The following is a 25,431-nucleotide window of genomic DNA, read 5'->3' as shown; positions in this document are numbered from 1 at the left end:
TATTTTGAAAACCTCTGGACTACGGAACTTCTTACTAGAACACAGCTGTTTATATGATATAGATCTCCTTCTAATGGTCCAGTAAACCACAGATTTCACACCCTCCAGAAACAGTCTCTGACTAGAACCTCACATCCCACAACTCTTCATTAGCTGTTTTTCTTCCATGTTCCCAATTCCCAATTACACTCTACACAATCACCTATCATAGCACTGAACATATTCTATTTTTATTGTCCAATTATTCAACCATCTCTCACTAGATCAAAGTGAACTGAAAGTCAGTTCAGTTCAGTTACTCAGTTGTGTCCAACTCTTTGCGACCCCGTGAACCGCAGCACGCCAGGCCTCCCTGTCCATCACCAACTCCCGGAGTCCACCCAAACTCATGTCCATTGAGTCGGTGATGCCATCCAACCATCTCATCCTCTGTCGTCCCCTTCTCCTCCTGCCCTCAATCTTTCCCAGCATCAGGGTCTTTTCAAATCAGTCAGCTCTTTGCATCAGGTGGCCAAAGTATTGGAGTTTCAGCCTCAACATCAGTCCTTTCAGTGAACAGCCAGGACTGATCTCCTTTAGAATGGACTGGTTGGATCTCCTTGCAGTCCAAGGGACTCTCAAGAGTCTTCTCCAACACCCCAGTTCAAAAGCATCAATTCTTCAGTGCTGAGCTTTCTTTGTAGTCCAACTCTCACATCCATACATGACTACTCAAATAACCATAGCCTTGACTAGACGGACCTTTGTTGACAAAGTAATGTCTCTGCTTTTTAATATGCTGTCTAGGTTGGTCACTGGAGAAGGACATGGCAACCCACTCCAGTACTCTTGCCTGGAGAATTCCGTGGAGAGAGGAGCCTGGTAGGCTGCTGTCCATGGGGTCGCACAGAGTCAGACACGACTAAAGCAACTTAGCGGCAGCAGCAGCAGGTTGGCCATAACTTTCCTTCCAAGAAGTAAATGTCTTATAATTTCATGGCTGCAATCATCATCTGCAGTGATTTTGGAGCCCCCCAAAAAATAAAGTCAGCCACTGTTTCCCCATCTATTTGCCATGAAGTGATGGGACCGGATGCCATGATCTTAGGTTTCTGAATCTTGAGCTTTAAGCCAACATTTTCACTCTCCTCTTTCACGTTCATCAAGAGGCTCTTTAGCTCTTCTTCGCTTTCTGTCATAAGGGTGGTGTCATCTGCATATTACTGATATTTCTCTGGGCAATCTTGATTCCAACAATTGAGGGTATCTTTTATCTCTGTGCCACCAAAACCTAGCAAACTTATTTGTATAAATCACTTTGGTTAAGCAGTTAATGAACAGTAAATTAGACATACCTCTCCCATTTGTTGTTCAATAATTTGATGTGCAATTTCTTCTATGGATGCCATGATTTGATTGCCAGTGTCCTGCCAAAAATAAGATGCTTTTTCACAATTATACCCACAAAACATATTAACTGAAGAATTTACAAATGAAATTATATGATAACTAGGATTTGCTTCAAAATATTCTGGTTTTGGAAAGAGGTAGAGGTGGGAAGGAATAAACAACTTAAGATTGGCTGTGTGTTGACAATTATCAAAGACGGTTGACGTTTATACAAGAATTCATAAAATTATTCTCTGTGCTTTTACAAATTTTGAAAATGTCTATTAAAAAAAAATACCAAACAATTTCACTTTTCAAAGGTACTGAAGACTAAACCACAGACTTTCAATATAGATCAGGAATGGTTTATTAATTAAAGAAGGTCAATCCAGTCTAAAAATACATCACTGTAGCCATTTAACACACTTTTTAATCAGTATACTGTAAAAGCTGACAAAATAATTGTATTCAGAAGACTGGAAGATTTCTCCAGAATTTTGTGATTGTTCTTCATTGTTCTTATGTATTAAGTTTAATTTGAATTTTAACATAAAACTCTTCAAATAGATTTGAAAGTCAGTAAGATTAACAGATTGACTTTGACATTTGTTTTTTCTCTATATCAGGTAGTCAAGAATACAAAAATCATTTGACTTTATTATATACCATCATAAATTCACTAATATTCTACAATTATAATTAATATTGATCACCAAATTATTTTAATCACTTGTCTTTCAATCACTTTTAAAACCTTAAATGTTTCAATTACTTGTTCTAAAAGCAATATACAGTATTTAGATTAATTACTCAACTATCTCCCACTTGAAAAGTAGTGCCAGTTAAGTGCCCTCAACCTCTCTGGAACCCAACCAAGGAGACGGTTACTGCCAAAGCCTGTGTGCTCTGGGTCCATGATGGAATGGCAATCCTTCCAAACTCTTCTCTATTTTGGCGGGGGGTGGGGGGGACGGAGTGTCATTCTTTCTTTTTTTTGAAAGGCAACATATGTTCAAAACAGAACAGCGCTATTGACCCACCCAGTATTCCAGAGTTCCAGAATTCCAACAGCCTTCATTCATTTCATCCCATTTATGTCCCCTTCAGTCCAAGCTGGCAGCCATTTCTGCTGGCATGAATTCTCAGAAATCTTTGTTGCCTCCCATGCAATTCACGCGGGTTCATGCCACCAGACAAGAGTCTTGTACAGATCTCTCGTGGGTAACTGCATCTCTATTCCTACCATGTGCTGTCTGTAGATCTCAAGGACACTGTGAATGCAGTCTTTTGAACAAGGCCGCTTACTTTTCCTACACGAAAAACTCTTCCTTTGAGACTCACTTAAGCGAGTTATACCAGTTTTTAATGTCATTCATTCATTTCTCTTTCAATTACACTACTTACTGAAGACTGACAGACTGGTGTCCCGTTCCTGCCATTCTCCCAGTTTCTTGACCTCAAGGTCCAATAACGTTCACCCACTTGCTATTAACACTTTAATACTGTGGTGCCAGACTGCTTTAATGTATATATTTAACATTATTTTAGCTCTTAATATTCTTCAAAGCCTTCCCTTTAATTATAGGATGTGAGGTGCCAATGGTTAAACCTTACATTTTAGCCATATGCACTACTTGTAACTCCTTGAATTTATTACCATGTTGCTTCATATTGCCATGTCTCTGCTAATGGCTTCTCTCTCTATCACAACTGCAATGGAATCACTAGATCAACATGTGTTTGTTTTCCAAGACTAAATTTAACTCAAAAAAACTGAGGAAAAATAAGCATTCTTTACATATTATTGATGTAAGTCTAAATTGAAACAAACTTCCCAGAAATTTGCCAATGTTTATCAAAGCTTTAAAACTTTTCCTACTCATTGATCCAATAATTCATTCAACATTCTTCCATTCAAAAATAATTGTTGAGTGCTTACTATGAGCCAGGCATTTTTCCAAATGTTAGGGATACATCTTTCTAAATGTCAGGGAGTATTAAAACAAGGGCTTCCCTGATAGCTCAGTTCGTAAAGAATTCGCCTGTAATGCAGGAGACCTTGGTTTGATTCCTGAGTTGGGAAGATCCGCTGGAGAAGGGATAGGCTATACTCACTCCAGTGTTCTTGGGCTTCCCTTGTGGCTTAGCTGGTAAAGAACCTGCCCGCAATGTGGGAGACCTGGGTTTGATCCCAGGGTTGGGAAGATCCCCTGGAAAAGGGAAAGACTACCCACTCCAGTATTTTGGCCTGGAGAATTCCATGGACTGAACAGTAGGAAAAAGAGACAATAAATAAAATATACAAACATTCTCAAGTATTAATGATGACTTCTCTAAGTGCAGATTTACAGGCCACTTATTTTCTGCTTTTTGAATGGGTATCTACTAATGGGTAATTAGAAAAGTAAACATTCCTTCATCTGTAATCCACTGTATTTTGTGCCTATTTATCTTCTAAAGCACGTGGCTTTATCTGTGTAGATGATAAAAAAACTTCTAAAGAAAAAGAACTCGTAGTTTTTCAATGGACTAATTTTTTCCAATGAACCTGTAATGTTTAATACTGCCTGGTACTTGTATTTGAACTCAGAAAGCATCAATATTTACTGAAAGATACTTAACAGGCACGGTGTGACTGCTGGACTTCACAGTGAGTAAGACAGAGACAATCTCTGCTGCATGGAGCTTATATTTTAATGAAGAAACAGATTTTTTAAATTACCACGTACTAAATGCTACGAACGGGGAAGGCAATGGCACCCCACTCCAGTACTCTTGCCTGGAAAATCCCACGGACGGAGGAGCCTGGTAGGCTGCAGTCCGTGGGGTCGCGAAGAGTCGGACACAACTGAGTGACTTCACTTTCACTTTTCACTTTCATGCATTGGAGAAGGAAATGGCAACCCACTCCAGTGTTCTTGTCTGGAGAATCTGAGGGATGGGGGAGCCTGGTGGGCTGCTGTCAATGGGGTCGCACAGAGTCGTACACGACTGAAGCGACTCAACAGCAGCAGCAGCAAATGCTACAAAGTAAACTAGTAAGTAGTGATAAAGAGAAAAAGAGAGGAATATAGGAGGGGGTTTATAAAGGTAGTAGAGTGCCCTAGAGTCAAGTCAATAAATCACTTTCAATCCCATTTTTACTATTTACTAAATGTTTAACTACATGTCAGTCACTTAAGGCTGTTTGCTTATAAATGAAATGGATTCAGTAAAATCTATCTCAAAATATTCTTGTAAAAATTGAGTTTGTGAAAATATCTTTGTCAATGTATGCTGTTGTTCCGTTGCTAAGTCATGTCCAACTCCTTGCGACCCCATGGACTGCAGCATGCCAGGCTTCCCTGTCCTTCACTATCATGGAGTTTGGTCAAACTCACGTCCATTGAGTCAGTGAGGCCATCTAACCATCTCATTCTCTGTCACCCCCTTCTCCTGCCTTCAACCTTTCCCAGTGTCAGGGTCGTTTCCAGTAAGTTGGCTCTTCGCATCAGGTGGCCGATGGAGCTTTAGCTTCCGTCCTGCCAGAGAACATTCAGGGTTGATTTCCTTTAGGATTGACTGGTTTCATCATCTTGCTGTCCAAGGGACTTCAAGAGCCTTCTCCAGCACTACAATTCAAAAGTATCAGTTCTTCGTCACTTAGATTTCTTTGTGGTCCAACTCTCACATTTGTACCAATGACTACTGGCAAAACCAGTAGGTCCATTTGACCAAATGGACCTCTGTTGGCAAAGCAATATCTCTGCTTTTTAATATGCTGTCTAGGTTTGCCATGACTTTTCTTCCAAGGAGCAAGCATCTTTTAATTTCGTGGGTGTAGTCACCATCTGCAGTGATTTTGGAACCCGAGAAAATAAAATTTGACAGTTTCCACTTTTCACCCATCTATTTGCCAATATAACAACATTCATCCACACACACACACACACGCACAGACACATAATCAGTGTACAATGGTCTCTTGCAGGTAAAACATATTCCCTGAAAGTTAGCTGAATAAATAAAGTGCTCAATAAATAAAGAGCAACAGGTCAGGAGAACCATCACACTGGAGAGGGAGGGTCTGGGAAAATCTTATAGAAGAGACATTTAAGATAGGCATTGAAGGGTAAGCGTTTTTACCAATCTGAGGGACAAAGCCAAAAAACAGGAGGATGCTGCCTTTACTACTCTAGAGCTAATTAACATACAGAAGACACACAGTCTTACATTTTTGGCTCTGATTCTTCTTTTTTCACATTCACCTCAATCTCACGTCTATGTATCTTCCCACAGGAAAAAATATACCCTCAGTGATGCCATTTGAATCTGTTCATGGGGTTCTCATGGCAAGAATACTGGAGTGGTTTGTCATTCCCTCCTCCAGTGGACCACGTTTTGTCAGAACTCTCCACTATGTCCCATTCACCCTGGATGGCCCTTCATGGCACAGCTCATAGCTTTATTGAGTTATACAAGCCCTTTCGCCATGATAAGGCTGTGATCCATGAAAGTTATGGTTTTTCCAGTAGTCATGGACGGATGTGATAGTTGGACCAAAAGAAAGCAGAGCACCAAAGAATTGATGCTTTCCAAATGTGGTGCTGGAGAAGACTCTTGAAAGTCCCTTGGACAGCAAGGAGATCAAATCAGTCAATCCTAAAGGACATCAACCCTGAATATTCACTGGAAAGACTGATGCTGAAGCTGCAACACTTTGGCCACCTGATGTGAGGCGCTGACTCACTGGAAAAATACCCTGATGCTGGGAAAGACTGAAGGCAAAAGGAGAAGAGGGTAGCAAAGGATGAGATGGTTAGTTAGCATCACTGAATCAATGGACACAAATCTAAGCAAACACCAGGATATAGTGAAGGACAGGGAAGCGTGGCATGCTGCAGTCCACGGGGTTGCAAAGAGTCGGAAATGATTTATTGACTGAACAACAAAAGTGGTGTCATCCTCCTTCCATTCAGGTTCAAAATTTTAAGTCTGTGTTCTTTGAGTACATCATAAACAGTCCATTTTCTTTCTCCACCAGCCCTACTCCCATCAACCAACTGTAGGCTCTTGTTACAAAGCAGTATTTTGCAAACTCCTTATTGTGAGCCACTTGTGAATGGGGAAATATAGTGGGTCAGAATTTTCTTCTTTTAAAAAAGAAATTAGAATAGAAAATACTGCATCAAGCATAGTGAGGGTAAGGACTTATTTCAATTTAATCTGTGTGCTAAGTCATGACGGAAAACATTCTTCTGTGTAGCAGTCAAAAAATGCTTGAAAATATGATGCAAAACAATTATTATTATTTTTTTTTTCTGGTAGGGTGGATCAAACATAGATTTGAAAATCTGGGACTTCCCTGGTGGTACAGTGGATAGGAATCTACCTGCCAATGCAGGAACACGGATTTGATTCCTGGTCTGGGACGATTCCACACGTCATGAAGTAACTAAGCCCATTAACTACAACTACTGAGTCCGTGTGCCGCAACTACTGAAGTTCGCACAACTACAGCCCACGCTCCGCAACGAGAAGCCACTTCAGGGAGGAGCCTGGGCGCCGCAACTGGAGAAAGCAAGGTGCAGCAACCAAGTCCCAGCACAACCGAAAATAAAAAAGAAAAGAAAATCTGACGGCAGTTAAGGTTTCCCTCACAAGAAAACAGGTTCACATTCATTCTCTCTACAACTGATCATATATGCTATGCTGAATTTCAAGGAGTTCATAACTCTATGGCCAGCCCAAGGTCTTCAGGTTAAGAATCCTTTGAGTATAATTTCAGCTACTGCCAGAAAAAACTTTCCTGGATGAATACTTAATATATTCAACTTTGTGTATATTAAAAACCCCTAGAAGGCAAGAATCATCTATGTGTCAGCACTTCTAACCAACAGCAAAATCTCGGGATGCTTACAGAATTGAAACACATCCTTATTCTCCTGTTTTATAAGTATCAGTGCCTCTTTAATGGTCAAAGAATAAAGTTTCAATCCTTCTCCTGGTATTTTTTCAGTATTTACTAAGTCCTTATAAACACACCTGCCACTGCAGACACAAAGGAGCATTCCTTTATAGTTTGACTTCCCCATCTTCCTATTTTATCTCCTACTAGTCCCAGAGGGGACTCGTTCAGGACAAACTGGAATGTTCTTTATTCCCCAATATACAATTCCAAGCTCCTCCTCCCTCATTTAAATTCTCTCACCTTTAAAACTCAGTTGTGAAACTTCTGTTTACTTACAAAATTGTATGCAAGGGTGCATTTTTCTAGAGACAGTCTATGGCTTTCATAAAAGATTAAAAAAGGTGGCAGACGGTTCTATGACTCAAAAAAGGTACATGATTATATAAACTATTAATCCTTTCTTATATACGATTTCTTTCCTTCTCTCCAACAAATAGTAGGAATTATATTGTGTAGCACACACAAAGAGTACATATTTTGGGGATGTTTTTTGCCTTTGCTTTCCTTTTAAAAAGCCGAAATGCTCCTACAAAGAATGATGAAATTACATTTTCTGCGATCCATTTTAAAAATAAGCAGAAATAGCTTCTTTATTGTACATCTACCAAACTGACAATTAAAATCTAAAACCAACCACACAGCAGGCACCGTTCTAAAACCCTCAAAGTCGAAGGTCCATTAAGTTCCGAAGCACAAAAACCCTAAAGGCCTTAATTTCAAGCCTTTTTTATTTTCCTTTCCAGAAATTATTTTTTAACAGTTGACCTATATAGCGAAGGTTACAAAACAACCTGGCAACATACGCCATTCATAAAACGGTATCTGCAAGAGCTGGAAGCAGACTTTCTTAACAAAAGAGATGCAGGAAGCTTGGACGTGCACTGCAATGAGGACATTCGGCCGTTGCCTTTTCTTTCTCTAAAGATAGAGATCCAAAGGCAGCGGCCGCTCCTGCGCCACCGGTTGTGAAAGTAGAGAGCGTCATTCCGTCGGTCCAGTAAAAAGCACAGAAACAAGTCAGAGACTCGTAGTGAAAGGGATCCGGGCCTCGGCTCGCCGCCAGGCCGGCTTCTCCCACGTCCGCAGGCGCTAGAGCCCACTCCAACCCCGGGCCCGGCGGCAGCGCGCGGCTCCCGGAGGCAGGGGAAGAGGCGCCCGCGCCAAGACGGAAGCTTTCCCTGTAGGTGAAAGGTCAGAGGTGCCGCGGGAGAAGCTGCCGTGCGCGCAGAGCCGCTCGCCGACTCCCTCTCGCGCCCACCGCCACGGCCCTGCTCTGGGCTCTGGACCCCGCTCCCGGCTCCGGCTCCGGTCTCGGCCTTTCTCGGAGCCCCGCGCACTCGGCCCCGCTGCTCCGGCCGCTCCCAGCCCGCCCAGAGTAGCGCGCCGCGGATGCCGAAGTGCGGGTTCTGCTGGCCGAAGCCTCAGGCTGCTGCGGGGACTGGGGGCGCGCCCGTTGGCAGTTGGGAGGAAGGGACCCTCCCAGGGCCCCCCGCCTTCCTCCCGGGGGCCTATGCGGCCGCTTTTCTCCTCACCCGTCCCTCCTTACCGGCGCTTCTCTGCCGAGCGGCGTCCTACGCTGGGCGTAAACCGGACAGTCCCGTGCGGCGGCTGCTGGGACGGGATAGGGTAGGGAGCCTCCAAGCAAACAGACTGGAAAAAGCTGAAGCGGGGAGGGTCAAAAAAGTGGAGATGGAGCTTTCTGGGTTTGTGTATTTGGGGGGGGAGGGGGGGGTCAGAGTTCGTGACCCCTCCCTCAGCGGCTCGGTGCGCGCTCCCGTCCGCGCCTGCGCACCAGTGGAATGCAGAGGCGGCGAGAGGCGGTCGTGACGTTCCCCGGGTGGAGGGTTGAGAGACCCCAGCCTCTGGAAGTAGACTGCCCCCTATCGCGTAGGAGGGAGACTGCTCCGGCAGAGCTGCACTTCCCTTATCTAGGGCTTGGAGAAGATGCGTGCGCTTAGCATCCTGTTTGCAAAAGGCGGTCCTTAAAGAAAATTTTGAGACTGTTCAGGTTGGAGCCAAGATAGATGACCTAATCAGTTTTAGACAGTTCGGTCTCTAATTTATGGGAAACTGGGCTTTGTCACAGGCTCTTGCTTTAGACTAAACGGTTTATTAGAACACTTAACTGGGTAGATCCCAATAAAATATTTCAAATTCCCTTAAATAAGCTGGAGTATAGCCCTGTTGAGTAAGGCTAAGTTTTACTTATCAACTTTTGTGAGTAAATAGCATAATTGCCTAAATGGAGCCAGAGCAGAATCACAGAATGAAAACTTTCAGAAGACTGGCTTTAGTCTGTTTTGTTCACTGGTGTATTCCCAAGCGTATGGGACAGTACCTAATGGTAAATACAGATTTGCGAAATAAGGTGTTGACAGAACATCACATTCTGATCGTGGCCCCCGAAGCACCAAGGTGTGGTAGCAAGAGCCGCCATGTTTGCAGAGTGCTGTGTGGTGTGGTCTTGAAGGGGTCCTCAAAATGTCTTATTTATTTTTTAATGTCATAGTTTTGATTCACCCTAGAAAAGCAGTCATGCATTCAGACCAGAAACCCAAGTCAGGAAAAACAAGGTGCACTGATAAGGAGAACATCTCCTCTGTCATTTCCGCCTGGAACTGGGCATCTGGGCAAACAAAAGGGGCATGCAACAACCCCTAACAAGTGAAAACACTATGTCTCATTCTCTAGAAGTCGCCCTCTTCCTTTTAGTATCATTTGTTGTGTAACTGGTGGTTTTAAAGCAGCCCTCCTCCATCCATCCTTGAAGTCGAGTCCTAAAGGAAATCAACCCTGAAATGTTCATTGGAGGGACTGATGCTGAAGCTGAAGCTGCAGTACTTTGACCACTGGATGTGAAGAGCCGATTCTTTGGAACAGACCCTGATGCTGGGAAAGACTAAAGTCAAAAGGAGAAAGGCTAGTAGAGGATGAGATGGTTGGATGGCATTATCGACTCAATGGACATGAATTTGAGCAAACTCAGGGAGACAGTGAAGGATGGGAACCCAGCGTGCTGTAGTCCATCCAGTCCCAGAGAGTTGGACACAACTTAGCAACTGAACAACAGCTACTCCATCCACCCAAATTGGGAGCCAATCCTTACATCTGTCCCAAAGATGAAAGCTAAGAAAGTATACTACCTATAGGTCCAATGGAAAAAGGCGATCTGAGACCTTTTCTCTATTCTCAGTGCCCAATATGCACACCCACAGTGATGCCTAGGGTCATCCCCTTTACAGCCAATTAATCTGCTTAGGTCACAGTAACATTTCAATGTAGACACCATGCAAATGGGGAGTATGTTTTGTTGGTGAAAAAGAGCTTCCTCTATGATTCAGGAAAATAGATCAGTGTGGTTCATCTCTAATTGCATGGCTATAAAAAATGATTTAAAAGACATCATCACACTGAGAGTAGATTTAGTAAATTTATTTTGTATAAATATACATAACATTATTCACACTGCTAATATTTTATTTATAAAGTATCTATATCTCTACATGGACAATAAGATACAAACATCATTTTTAAAGTAAAAAGTGTTTCTATAAATTTATGTCATTTGAAAAAATAGTATTTCAAGATTGGTTCTTAACATGCTATGATGAACTCATAAAAGAACGTTGCCACCATTCGTCCTAACCACCCCCTCAAAAACGGGGGAATTTGATATTGAGACTTTCTGAACATTTATCTTAACAAAAAAAGCCAACTAGAAAATTTCCATTAGAAAAAAACATTAGAAATGGCATAGGCTCCAGAATATTTGTGTTTTGGAGGCATTCAAAAAAGAGATCATTTGAATTTAATTCACAACAGTGTCCAGTGAATGCAAGGCACTCTGCCGGGTGCTGAGGAGGAATCGCAAACGAACAAGATACAGTTGCTGTTCTCAAGGCTAGAATGTGATAAGCACCATAAGAAAGTCTGTTTAGGAGCCAAAGGCTACAGGAGCATAGAGGAAGGAGAGACTAGATCTAATCTGCAGGAATGGGGAGAGGCTAGGATCAACTGTTATAGAAAAGTCTTAGGTAAATAGGCAGAAAAATGGGGTGGGGGGAGGATGAGAAAAGACAAAACGGTGTGAACAGAGGAAGGTAGGGTTGGGGTTAGCTGCCACATGATACCTGAGCAGAAGTATTCATGCCAAACCACTCAGAAGCCAGTGAAGGTTGTAAAGAGCAGGAATGAAACTAAATTGGAACTATGCTTAACAAGGTGGGTCTGGCAGTGTTTAAATGGGAAGGCATTGGAATTAGAAGAAAAGTTATACCCATCACTGGGAAGAGGTAACAAGGATTTGAGCTAGGGTGGATGCAATAACAGAAGGACAAAGAAGATGGAAAAGACACGAGGGCAATTATAAAGGGTCTTGTTGAGACTTGGAGGCAGATTCTGGAGCCAAGAATGGTGTTTCTCCATTGTAGAAGAAAACATGCAGATCTGAATGAAAGGAAATTGAGTTTTAGACATGTAAAGCTTAAAATGCTTAAGATATAGATGTCCAACAGGTACTTGCTAATATGGCCTTGCAGGATGGTGGGAAGAGCAGGTCTAAGATCTGAGTTATAATATGGGCCATCTGGAACTTTTGAGTTCAAAATGATAAGAATCCTGTCCTTACTTTCTTCCAACAAATATTTTCTCTTGAAAGATGCAAGGTAGGTATTTTGTGAGAAACTGTTGTACCAGGAATAGAATAGTACGTTTTTAAGGAGTGTGCAGTATAGTAAGAGAAATAGGATTTATCTCTGGAAGTCCCCGTGATGACATCCGACAACAACAGATCTCAAATTTCAAAAACCGGGTACAATGAAAGCACACTCAAAGACATAAATCAAGATATCCTGTGATGACATTTACATTTTAACTGAATTACTAAATAGTAGGCTTTCCCTATTTCTGGATATATTCTACCATCCAAATATAAAATACACCTTTGGCTAACAAAACTATACTTTAAAGTTGTCCTCACGTAATTGGTTCATTTGGAGAAGGCAATGGCACCCCACTCCAGTACTCTTGCCTGGAAAATCCCAGGGACGGAGGAGCCTGGTGGGCTGCAGTCCATGGGGTCGCTAAGAGTCGGACATGTCTGAGTGACTTCACTTCGACTTTTCACTTTTATTCATTGGAGAAGGAAATGGCAACCCACTCCAGTATTCTTGCTTAGAGAATCCTAGGGATGGGGGAGCCTGGTGGGCTGCTGTCTATGGGGTCGCACTGAGTCAGACACGACTGAAGTGACTTAGCAGCAGCAGCAGTTGGTTCATTACAGCTTTATATTAAAGTTTGCTCTGATGATCTCATTTTAAGAAATGCTACTACACAATCAAGCTTTTAGTTATTAAAAGGGAGATGTATCTTGGGAAAAGACAATAGCAGGATACTGGGTACATTAGGGAACAAGGGGAAAGAGGTTGGGAAGAGGTTCAGAAATACCAAAGATAAACTTTCTCATTTTCTTAGACTCTGGTGGGTCCTCTATGTTTAAAGCTGCCACAGATAAGGGAGCAGCACTGCCTAGAGACACACATTAAGGCCAGCCTTCCCCTAGTTTGACCTGGCATCTCTTGTCTAGGTTTCTTAAGCATCCTTTTGGACTGAACTTTATAACTACTCTTCTTTCTCCTTATGAATAAAAGGAGACACTTGAAAAGGATTTGATGGAAGCACATATATCAATGTAGAAAATACACTAAGCACTACTGGGATCTAAGTACTGTTTATGCTTTCTTCTCATTTATAGAGTGCATACAACATTTTTTTTTTTTTGCTAAAATGTTAGCTTCAAGAGTGGTTTTAAAAGTATTGACAGCTTTATAACAAAATATATATAATCAGGCTTTTCATTTGACATTGAATGAGCAAGGTTAAATAATTGATCAGCTTCAGTGAAGTTATGAAGGATTGATAAGGGAGAAAGGGAATGTAATACTATTTCACATTTAAAACATCTGGTGGGGGGGGCTGGTAATCCGATAGCTTCCTCAAAAGGCACCATATTTTATATTTTTCAAAGCCCTCCATGGGCCTAAGCCAACTAGCATAATCATACATGCGCTTCACATGTAATTAGAATTATCAGAAGTCTGTGCACTGTTTCTTAAATATTTAACTGATTCTTGATTCAGCCAACTGTTGGAAAGACAGAATAGCCACTGGCTGATAATTTTCAGATTCCGATTAGACCAAACCTTGCAGTCAGAAGGTTGAAAGCTCAAGAGGAGGAGAGAGGAACCCCAGTAACCTGTTTTACAAAATGCTGATCCTATGAAACCAAGGGAAATACTTCATAAGGCATGACCTTGGTCTCTAAAAAGGACACACTAAAAACTGCAGGGATTTTAACGTGGAAGCCTTATTTATGCTATCTTGGTTAAAGTTAATGAGATGCAAAGAAATGTTAGTTTACCTACAGCTAACAGAAAGACTTGGAAGTTAACATGTAAGGACTGTATGTGAGGTTGCAAGAGGGTTTAAAATGATTCCACAGCAAGTAATAGCCAGAAAATGACAGCAGTCAAAATCGAGATGTAGAGACCCTGGTGCTGCAACCAACATTCTAAGGGTTTCAGGAGGCGCTCGGCAATTCTCTTGGCAGTCACAGAGATAATACTGCATTAGGAAATTCTTTATATAACAGCAGAAGGGAAATTTCTTGAGCCTTTTATTCAAAGGAATTTCTTGCCTTTGAAGATACTTTATATTTCATTTAAGCTCAGTCAGTAAATTTATATTATGAACATCAGAAATGACTTTAATCATAGTGTTAATTTAATTTTACTTCTGCTCATCAATTTTATGTATAAAGCAGTTCATATGTTAAACAATACATGAACCAAAATAGGAATATAAGTCCTTCCTAATGAGGTATGCTGACAGCTGTTTAAAGGAAAATATAAAAAAATATACTTTAATTACCAGAGAGGACATAACACAAAGTGGTATTTAAAAATATTTTAAAAATGATTACTATACAATTTCTAATACTGGCTTAGAATATGTGCTTTTTGATATGGTAATTCCAGTTCATTTAAAAAAATCACAATATTATAGAAAATGTAACATTCTTTTTATATACAAATACCTCTCTACTACCTTGGGCTCAGAACATCTAGAAGAGCAAGAAACATTATATAATATACTCGCGATATTTTGCTTTTCAAAGAAATAATACATTTATGTTTGTGTTGAAATGGTAGTTTTTTTTTTCTTTTTTAAAGATTAGACTTAATGTAAAGGCCATAGAGTTAATTATTTGTGTAACCCTGAAAATGGAAACATTCTTTTTCCTACTCACAATTGAGTTAAGTGAAAATTCAGATTCTATCCCTTTGCAGTAATTCCTTGATGATATATAACATTATCTCATGGCACAAGAGGTACGTAACAGTAGAAATACTTTAGACAATTTACTGGAATTTTGTTTCAGTTACTGAGGTAGAAATTGGCCATATGTTTTTCCATTAAAAGATAAAAAAAATTCATCTAAATGTATGGATTCAAAGACATACATTTTTCTCATCAGCTGTTTAATCATAATTTCCAACCCAAAGACTGTATAGAAATTCATACCACTGGTGAGAATGTTACAAAGTAACATTGTAAAACACACTGAGAAAACAGGAGGGACCGTGTCACAAACAGTTAATACGGTATTAAGGTAAGTGTTCTGGTTTCTAAAAAAAAGGTACTTCAGAATACAGTGTGAGTCTCAGAAATAACTCTGACCATTAAGTAAACATTAAAATTTTAATAAATAACATACATGAAAAACAAACATTTTAAAAAAATTACCTTATACCTAATAAAATAATCTCTCTGATGAAGATTTTAGTTGGATTCATCTTGGCATTGTTCATTTATATAAAATGTTTGTACTGCATTTATTCTGATGAAATTCCACCCTTTTGGAACCAAATGAGACGAAACCAACGCAACTACAGTATTGTGCCTTCTTGAAATGCTTCTATCCACCTGGAAGAGAAATTTGTTAGACCTGTAAAATGCAGTCACCCAACATACGGTAAGACAATACTATAGACCACAGCTATTCCCTTGGATCCAATTACCCAACAGTATATTTAAGATCTTTTCTATAGCAAACGAGAATTCTGTATGAATGAAACTACCCTTTATCTGGTAACTTGGACCAAAATTTGACCTGAAGAGTGCATCTCTTATTTTTTTTTAGTGGTCAATTTAAAATGCAGATGGCATATAAGTTATACCATAATAAATAAGATTTTTTAAAAGTCAAAAGTTTTCCTTAAAATTAACACATTTTAATATTCTGTAATGTGAAAATATTGCAACCCATGTGATATTAATAAACTCAAAGAGAAATTTATAAATTAGTCTGTATTAATTCTAAATAACAACTAAGCTGATTCTTTTCATCCAACTACATTCAACTCTCTTGAAGGGATTTCTATTTTGTCAACTATATAAGGAAAAGATACATATTCAAAAGTTCAACAGCTGATCATGAACACAAATGAAAATGATGAGAAATATAATATCTAACAGAATTGTAGGCAATTACTATTTTATCCAAATAACTATTTTTTAAAGAAAAAATAGCTGTGTCATAATTTTAAATTATTCTTCCGTACCCAGAAGTAATCATTTGGTTTAACAGCTATATATGGTTCGAAACTCTAATATAGACTGAAAAAAAAAGCTTATAGAGTATTTGTAATATAGTATCTGACTATTATTGAGGGGGAACATGTTTAATTCTGATACATTAGTTGTAACTACCTTTAATAAAAGACAAGCCTTATTTAAAGCATTCTTTTAGATTTGCATGTACTTTGAGAGCCTAGTGAGAAAACATGAGCACCACTTAGTGAAAATAAAAATGCATATTTTGTGAGGCCAAAATAAAAATCTAGTGAAAGGGAGGTGAACTGAATTGTTTTGTTCACAGAGGACCTCAATTTCACGGAGATACTCTTCTCTATGTCAAGCAATCTCACGACATCTAAATAAATATTCTTTTCAGAATTTTGAAGAGACTATTTCAACCCCTTCCATCTAAAATGATATATGTTTCCTTCTACTCAGTCACTGGGAAGCATAAGAGACTCTTAATGTGTTTGACCTTCTCCCCAAAGATGTGAGTTAGCAAGCAGCTGTTTAAGCTCCTGCCGTTCCATGGCACGACTGACTCACTGGATTGCCAAAATCCCAGAATGTTTCAAGAGAAAACTCTCCTCTTTGGAGGAGAGGTCAAATACCTCTGCTTCCCTTCCTTTCAGCAGAGCAGCTTCATGCTGCTTCCTTGGAGGTCATGTGTACACAAAATATTTTGGACAGAACTACCTATTTTCTTTTCCTCTCTGCTTCCTGAAAATATTCCAGATACTCTTGCCTATCTTTAAAATAATTCTAAAGAGTTTGAATAATACGTTAAATCTTTCTAAATGGGATCTCTGATTTATATTCTTTGTTGATCACATGCCTGGAAGTAGGTTATTTTTAAAATCAATCATTTAAAGTAACAATTTGAAATCTCATGTTTAAAAAGAAAAAAGCCTAAATTACTTACTTCTGAGCTGAGTGAGCGTCATCTGCTTTGAATACATAAAATAGCATGTTTTTGTGCAGTAACTGAAACACTCTAGACTCTGAATTCTCATCTTTGACTTGAGTAACTGTGAATCCTAGTAAAGGTTGACTCTCCAAAGCTGCCACATCCTAAATTTACAAAGACACAAAGGAAGATGGACTTCTAAAATGATACAGAATTCAGACCTGCAACTTTTTATCTGAAAAGCTCTAACTTAATTTCAAACAAACACACGTATATAAAACAATGGTAATTCTAGCAACTAATTCACTTTTCATTTATTCAACAATATTTATTGGGCCACCCTCTCCCCACTCATCAGACAGACATGGCAGCAGACAGTTTTCAATGTGTTCATATTCACTGATTTCATGTTATTTCCCTACAACCATGGGAAGTGAGTAATTACATTTCTTTCATTTTATGGATGCAAAAAATACAGCTCAGAAAGGTGACATACCCAAGTCTTACCAAACTTCTGCCTTTAGTGAAGTAGTCAGTAGTCACATGATATCCCCCAAACTTAACATTTTAACACTATGGAAAATTCCTAATATCTTTGAGTATCTTTAGGTACAAAACAAGGACACTGTTCATGTCAAAAACAACAGTAATATCTCCCCCTCTGAAAGTAAAGCAAAAGTGTAGACAAATAGACCAGGCAAACACTAATCATTTCTAGGTGGCACTATAAAATAAAACTCCAAATTATTCATGTTTACATTTCAGATCTTACCTCACTTGCAGCATATGTATACAGTACTTTATTTTTTATGACAAACCACAAGTGTTTCCAAGGTTTTTTATTGCCCTTTGATCTGTACAAGTAGCCACTCATAGAGGAATCTTCTGTGTTTGCTGATACCTAAATAAGCAAACCCCATACACAGTTTAACAGTTTTTAGACAAAACCAAAATTTAAAATAACAAAATTGTTTTTGATCATTGATGCTGAAAGCAATAACCATGATAATATCGTGTTTAAGAATGAAGCTGTTTATATTCAAAATCTGCTGCTGTACAGATTGAATACTGCCATTACCATGAGCACAAAATCTTTCCTTTTAGAAGCAATTCCAGAATTTTACCTGGTTTACCTGTGCTTGCATGTATAGGTTTCTTAGTGGGTTCCACTAGGTTTTCTGGGTTGCCAGGAGATGAAAAATAATTTCAAATGACAAAAATGCCTTTTTAAAGCCGTGTTTTGGGGACAGTATATGTTGTTTATTGCTCTCTTTTAGGGGTGTTAGGGAAAATTACTTAAACCTTTAACTTTGTTTCTGCGATAACTCTGGATTTCTACAAATTATATCAACAGATAAGTAAACAGGAAATTCTATTTTTGGGGGGAGGGGATCATGCAGCTTGTAGGAATCTTAGTTCCCTGGACAGGGATCAAACCCCTGCTCCCTGCATTGGGAGCTCAGCGTCTTACCCACTGGACTGCCAGCAAAGTCCCAAGTGGAAAATTTATATCTAATGTTAAATTAGAATGTCTATTAAGTGCAAGTAAATCTGTATACAGAAATAACATCTTATATAAGACTACCAAGTAATTAAAAAAAAGGAAAACTACAACATTTACATTCAAAGGAGGTTTCTCTTAAAATGCAGTTACACTGATACTACTGATACTAAATATTTAGGTTAACTGTTACTATCATTGCCGAAATATTGTGTACATTGCTCTTTTGGAATATTTTACAATTAATTTAATAGCCATATAAGACTAATCACAATATTGAATAATCATACATAGTCCTCTATTATCTTTTTAAAAGAAAAATTAGTGTTAAACCAGTTTAATCACCTAATTCACAAAACTTTCATGCAATAACTTGGCTGAATCTCAGAAACACTGTGCTAAGCGAAAGAAGCCAAACATTCAGGATCATATATTGCATGACGCCTTTTACATGACAGATCCAGAACAGACACGAGCAGATTCACAGTTGCCAGGAGGTGGGGGTCGGGGGTGGGGGTGGGGAATGATTATTTAACAAACACAGGGTGTTCTTATGAGGCAATGAAAAAGTTTTGAAACTGGAGCAATACAGCAGTTACACATCACTGTGAATACACCAAATACCACTGAATTGTGTATCTTTAAACAGTTAATTATATGTTATGTGAATTTCACCCCCGTTTAAAACAAAAGACAAAAACCACAGGTTTCCAAGGAGACTACTTTGACTTGTATAGAATGTAATCGGAAAAATGAATTTCCCCTGTGTGGCCACAGAGGCACAAAGCAATGGTTTTCAAACTTAAGTAGACATACACCTGAATCACTGGGAATGCTTGTTCAAGTTTCTGATTCCACACAGCTTGGGCCCAAGAATCTGCATTTCTAGTGAGTTCCATGGTGGTGCTGCTGCCACTCCGGAGGACACTGAGAACCAGCGGAGTCAGGGGAGAAAGCAGAGGTTTGAAAGTGGAAGGCCCGTTTGTATGCTTGGGTAGAAAGATGTACAAAAGAGGACTGGAATTAGGTTGAGTCTAGTCTATAGCCCATAAAGAGTTTTTTGTAGCCAAAAACTCTGTGGAGTTCTGACTAAAGAGGGGAGCACGTGTCAGAATTATAAACAGTGACATCAACATGGAGAAGTGAAAAATTACAAAGAACTGAAAATTATTTCAGTTGGTTAAAAACTTCAAAGTTTTTGAATGTAAACTTAGATTCAGGAACTGTGTGATCGAAGAAAAAGAGTTAAGAGGTATTCACTTAGCCGGCTTACCCAGTTCCACATGAAACTTGGCAAATGGAACTGTAAATCCTATTCTTACTATTTCATGAGACTGGCTATATAAATCACTTCCTAGTGTTTCAACAACCATGATAAAATATGCTCAGCTTTACATAAGGAACATGATCTTGGTCAAATTTTTAGAGTTCCTTTCTTCCACTTTTCATGATGGAACACTTCGACAGCAAACAAGCAAGAGAACAAAATTTAAAATGCTACTTTCCTGGGCACAAAACCAATTAATAAACTAACCAAAATAGGAATGACTAGAAAGGCAGAACTATTTGATCTCTTGACATCAGCTGATTTAACACTTGACTTTGAGGAACTGGGACAGAATATCAGTGATGCATATGGATTTACTCCAGGGGCAGGTCAAGCTTTGTAGGTTATTAAAACTTAAAAATTTTTTCTGTTAAGTTGAAGGAAGAACAACCTACTATCAGTGAACAGCCTACTATATCAGTTGTATATAACCTACTAATGCCTAAGAAAAAATAAGCCATGCAGATGAGTAAATGCTAACAAAATCCCCCCAATAGTTTATAGACTTCTTCCCTCTGATAAGGGGTCTCCTCAAAGTAATTTTAAAAATCAACCCAAGTCCAAATTATCTTTACTTTCTATCACTGCTATAAAATGCTTTCCAAACCTTTCAACATTCATTTTCTAAATGACTCAGGTCATAAGGGAGATAAGGGAGGCCTAAGCCACATCCATCTTCAGTATTAAAATGCATGTCTTAACAGTGGTGGGAAATGGCATCTTCCTTTATGAGAGAAAAACTAAAGTACTATCTGGGTATGAATAATTCAGCCTCTATCAAGTTGCAAGTTTAATGGAAACACTTACTTCTTTCAGAGCAGCTGGGATTTTTTTCTGTTTCCTCCCTGATGGAATACTATGTAAGACTGATGATAAGGCGCTGGAAGGAGATTTGTGATTTCCAGGGGATCCAAACTTAGGAGAGTGCTGGTGATCTAAAACAAACCAGGTACACTTATGGAACCAACGGTAAACATTCTGCAATTCAATTTAATCCAAGTCAATAAACACTGTTGTGCAAAATATCCATGGAAGGATACTTAAGAGACTTGTGTCACTGAGGCCCCTGGGAAAGGAAACCAAATGGGTGGAAGTTGAGTGGGAGGAAGACTTTTCACTGTCTATTTTTTACTTTTTTCAACTGCAAACCATATGAAAGAATTGCCCCTTTATGCCTTTAGAATTCTGAAACATGTTCATGTACTACCAACTTAAAAAACTAAATTGAAAAAACTTCTCTCTTGACTTAAAAAAAAAACAAACTAACAACATCATTTAGTATCTAATACATGACCAAATAACATTACATAAAATTTTCAAAAAGAGACTATAAGGCAAGAGGAGGCAGTAATTAATTTTGACTGCAGAGGTTCAAGGAAAGCTGGGAAAAGAATGAGTTTTGAGTTGGCATCAAGGTATTAAGTAGGAGTCTGGCAAGCAAAAAAGAGGAGAAAGAACACTTTGTGAAGAAAAGTCAGCATAAGCAAAAGCACAGAGATATGAAATTAGATCATCTATTTGGAGGTGAAGCTAGAAAAAAGAGGACTGGTTCTAAGGACTGTCTTTTAGGCAGTAGGAAATCAAAAGCCTTCTGGGCTGGGAAGTAGACTCAATTTAGAAAACCAAATCTGACAGTAGGAAAGGGGAAGGATTTGCAAGAGAAAAACCTGTTAGCAAAGTAGGACAGCAGTCAGATGAAAGATAATGAAGGCTTTGTTAGGGTGGAGATGCAGAAGTCAAGAGCAGGACAGATTTTTCAAAGATAAATTTGCCAAGATTTATTGACCAAATGGGTGACAAAGGAGTATTCAACAATGGATTTTGAATGTTTGAGCCTATATTTGATACTCAGAGAACAGAGGGAGGAACATAAGGCTGGCAGAAGATCAGGTGAGTGTTTCTTTTTGGAAAATGTGTACAGAAAATAACAAACAATTCCTCTATTAATGTATGGATTTTGAAATAGCATGTCAACCAGTTTTATTCACTTAGACACTCTCATCTGCTAATGAAAAGCTTTTCTTCATCGCCATGAAGGATCATCTTTTAAAAGTTTAGATCCTCTAAGTTTCAGGAATTTTAACTACGGATCTTTTCTCAAAATGTAAACCTGAGCTGCATTCATCTTAACTGGAGGAATGGATACCTGCAGGCAGATATAACTCATCATTTTGTAGCTGGTAAAAAGCTGCACATTTAGATGTAGGTTAAAACCTCACACATCAGTCCAAGTGAATAGAATAAGGCTAACAAAGTGCCACTTGGTATGTTTTTATAGAGAACTACTTGACTGATTGACAAAAATGATTTGTAATACACATAGATGTGAAACTAGAAACTTGAAAATTACTTAGAAGCTAAAGTTCCCTTGTAACTGTTCTAAGCATTTCATCCTGTGATTGTATTTCTACAATTAGAATCCTTAGCAAAACCCTTTTCCGAATAAAAATAAAGTTTCAGTGCAACCTTTCCTGGAATCATCACAAATACGAATGAAGAAAGCTTAACTATCCAGTGCTATGTGACACCTAGAGGGGTGGGAGATGGGAGGAGGTTCAAGAGGGAGGGGACATATGTATACCTATGGCTGATCCATGTTGATGTATAGCAGAAACCGACACAAAACAGTAAAGCCATTATCCTCCAAGTAAAAATAAATAAATTTTAAAAAAAGAAAGAAAAAGCTTAACTAAGTTAAGAATGCAAGATACTTAATATTTTCAGAGAAGTATCACCAATTATATTGCTAATAGGCCCTATGACAATTCTTTTAGAAGGTTTTTTGCAAGCGTCTGGGGCATAAAGGAATTTTCAGTTAAATCTTTACTTATACATTACCTAATTTCTGCAGTTCTTGGAAACAGTGTTCACATACTCTTGCTGGTTGATTTTTCAGGTAATCTAAGCCATACTTATTTGATGAACAAGCTTGGCATACAATCTGCAAACACATTGGAATTAAATCATTTCATTTATTTTTATTTTTTTTTAAATTTTATTTTATTTTTAAACTTTACAATATTGTATTAGTTTTGCCAAACATCGAAATGAATCTGCCACAGGTATACCTGTGTTCCCCATCCTAAACCCTCCTCCCTCCTCCCTCCCCATACCCTCCCTCTGGGTCGTCCCAGTGCACCAGCCCCAAGCACCCAGTATCGTGCATCAAACCTGGACTGGCGACTCATTTGTATCTAAACCATCAGTCACAATTTATAGCCCAGTCTACTTTTCAAAACCTGTTCATAGTCATTGGGTCTCAATAACAACTCAGTAGAGGTATGTAGGGAACTCACACACACTACCACATTTGAAGAGGCCACAGATTATCATTGATTGCTTATGACAGATAATAATATACTAACGGAGTTAACAGGTGCAAATGTTTAGACACTGCCTGGTGGGTAGTAAGTGCTATGTTAGCTGTGCCATCATCACTGTCACTGCTGCAACCATGAATACCTCTGCTGTACCTCTTCCTAGTGTCTGGCCTGTATTAAATGCTCTCTAAATAACATCCATTAAATCTTTACAGTCACTCTCTGATTTCATTGTTACTATGCACATTTTACTGATCATGTTATGAAAACTTAGAAACATCACAAAGGGTAACTTCAACACTGAAAGTTTCCTCCTGTTAAGAACGTAGTTTTGGGACAAATGTAGTTTCAATAATTAGCTATAAATGTGAGCATCTATTTAATTGTGAATTTGTTAGTTTTTTTTTTTTTTTTTTAATGAACATGTTCTACTATTGACATCCTAAAGTAATCTTGGGGTAGAAGGAGTAAGTTTCCTAACAAGATTGCCTCATGCTAAATGTTTAGGGGGGGATACCAGTCTTGAGTCAGTATCTCTCTCCTCCCTACCCTACAATGGTTTACAAGGGGAAATACACTTCTTCACCATGTACAGCGTGGAGCTATTGAAAATCACAAGGGAAGAGAGTGTGATCCTCTCCAACCTTTCCGCAGGCCCGGCAGTGATGTCGTCTCCAGGTGAGAGTAAATTCACTGGTGCAGATCATACACATGGTGGCCCTGGTATCAGGAATCCAGATGGGAGCCTTAGATCCAAGAGGACTAACCTCGTCTTTATCTTCTGAGTCAGCCTGTAGAAGAAGGACTTCTGATTATTTCTAGGCACACTGCCTGCTACCGCTCAAATCTTTTTATTTTGCACTGGCGGCTCACGATGCTGACGGTATCATTAAGGATGTGGATGAAATAGGAACAATTGTATTTTTCATCTTCTCAGGATATTAAGATGAGCTACATTCCAACAATCCTCTAGTGCAAAACTGTACTACCATTGCCTGTGGTAGTGCAAGGACAGCTGATTAGTTTCTTCCTCAAACTATACTACCGTATTTTCTACAGTGAGGTTTTATAACCAGAAAAAATATGAATGCACTATATACTATCCTAGATTTGTAGGGAGACAGTAATAGAATAAACATTTAGGCTCTGAAATTATGCACATACCCAATCCTTCTGTGAAGCATATGCTGCTTTTCTAAACCCCTGGGAAAAGTTTCTTTAAGGTGAAAATGGTTTGAAATGCACTTAAAAAACATGCGAAGGAAAAGAACAATACCTCATCAAGACTCCGACTAGGACAGAATGTGATTCTTTTCTTGGCATACTCTTCTATTGACCTGGAAATGGCTTCGAGCCATTCATCCCTTTCTGGGGCAGAACTGTTGGGGGCAAAAGAGGTTCTATCAGCCAGATGTCAGCTCTTATTCTTTGCCTTTTTCTTACTTTTTTTCCTTCTGCCATGGCAACAGATTCCACCACCCTCCAACAATGTGAGTCACAGGCAACAACTAGGAGGTTTCTGGGCACAAATAACCAGCGGGCATTTAAAGAACATATGGCATTTTAGCAAACACAACACTTTTCTTCTTTCCAAAGATACCACTTTCTAAAACTGAATGGCTTTTGAAGTCTCCTAAATTTGGAAGTATTTTTGTTCAATTTAAGGGCTATTCATGCAATTAATAACTGTAATTACTTATATAACCAAGGAGCTTCCTGAGATATAATCCTAGCTTTAAAAAATATTCCAAGGAATCAAGTTTCAAATCCAAATTTACAACACAGAATGCCAAATATTTTTAGGTTACTAAATACTCTAGAAAGGGCACTAGAGTAAAGGAAACATATTTTTGGTGTCATAAACAGAAGCTGAAGAAGTGTTTAATAAGGTAGAGAGCCTTCAGTGGTTATTAGGGCTCCTCTACCAATTCAGTCCATCACGTTTTCTGTTCTTACCCTCAGTTCATCAGGAATGTCTGACTCAGATATAGATAGAAATGGGCCAAATAGGGGGACAGCCTGCTCAGAAAAATGCGTTCTTGTTCTACGTTTTTGCAAAGAGGCCCTCTAAAAAAATTCTATGGTGACTCAGAATCATTACCAGTATCGGTGCATTTGTTTTGCAAACTCAGGAGGGGAGACACATTTTAGGTATTGTGTGTGTATGTGTGTGTCTTTGTAGAGAGAAAAGAGAATTTAATAATAAATGTAAAACTCTATCATAATAAAAATCCATTATAATAATGGGAATGTTACTGTGTAAGAAAATGTGCATTTTCTTATTTTTAAGAGAAGCATACTCAAGTATGCAGAAGTAAAATGACCTGATATTTGCCATATGTTTTAAAGTACTTTTAGAAAAAAGGAAAATCTGTGGCAGAACCTTGGTAATTTTTTGAGTCTTAGTGACCAAATATGCAG

At 38.9% G+C, this 25,431-nt stretch overlaps 2 protein-coding genes across 4 annotated transcripts in view; both read right to left on the bottom strand.

The window, feature by feature from the left end:
- NR2C1 (nuclear receptor subfamily 2, group C, member 1) overlaps positions 1 to 10,153 on the bottom strand; it is a 40,988-nt gene extending 30,835 nt beyond the window's left edge. Inside the window, exons 1-2 of one of the 2 annotated variants that reach the window (XM_010858006.1) lie at positions 8,865 to 10,153; positions 1,335 to 1,406 (exon numbers count right to left, since the gene is read on the bottom strand). In XM_010858006.1, coding sequence (XP_010856308.1) covers positions 1,335 to 1,388 — 54 coding nt within the window. In that variant the 5' untranslated portion in view covers positions 1,389 to 1,406; positions 8,865 to 10,153. The remainder of the gene's footprint in view (positions 1 to 1,334; positions 1,407 to 8,864) is intronic. The other variant, XM_010858007.1, reaches the window with a different exon arrangement.
- Positions 10,154 to 12,517: 2,364 nt separating this feature from the next.
- Positions 12,518 to 25,431, bottom strand: part of FGD6 (FYVE, RhoGEF and PH domain containing 6) — a 106,364-nt gene continuing 93,450 nt past the window's right edge. The window contains exons 15-21 of one of the 2 annotated variants that reach the window (XM_010858005.1): positions 24,287 to 24,389; positions 23,655 to 23,801; positions 22,529 to 22,631; positions 20,498 to 20,625; positions 17,635 to 17,763; positions 16,878 to 17,026; positions 12,518 to 15,301 (exon numbers count right to left, since the gene is read on the bottom strand). In XM_010858005.1, the coding sequence (XP_010856307.1) occupies positions 15,265 to 15,301; positions 16,878 to 17,026; positions 17,635 to 17,763; positions 20,498 to 20,625; positions 22,529 to 22,631; positions 23,655 to 23,801; positions 24,287 to 24,389 (796 nt within the window). In that variant the 3' untranslated portion in view covers positions 12,518 to 15,264. The remainder of the gene's footprint in view (positions 15,302 to 16,877; positions 17,027 to 17,634; positions 17,764 to 20,497; positions 20,626 to 22,528; positions 22,632 to 23,654; positions 23,802 to 24,286; positions 24,390 to 25,431) is intronic. The other variant, XM_010858004.1, reaches the window with a different exon arrangement.

This window comes from Bison bison, unplaced genomic scaffold, assembly GCF_000754665.1.
Source record: "Bison bison bison isolate TAMUID 2011002044 unplaced genomic scaffold, Bison_UMD1.0 scf7180017864383, whole genome shotgun sequence".
Classification (NCBI taxonomy): domain Eukaryota; kingdom Metazoa; phylum Chordata; class Mammalia; order Artiodactyla; family Bovidae; genus Bison; species Bison bison.
This window is presented reverse-complemented; position numbering and strand designations above follow the sequence as displayed.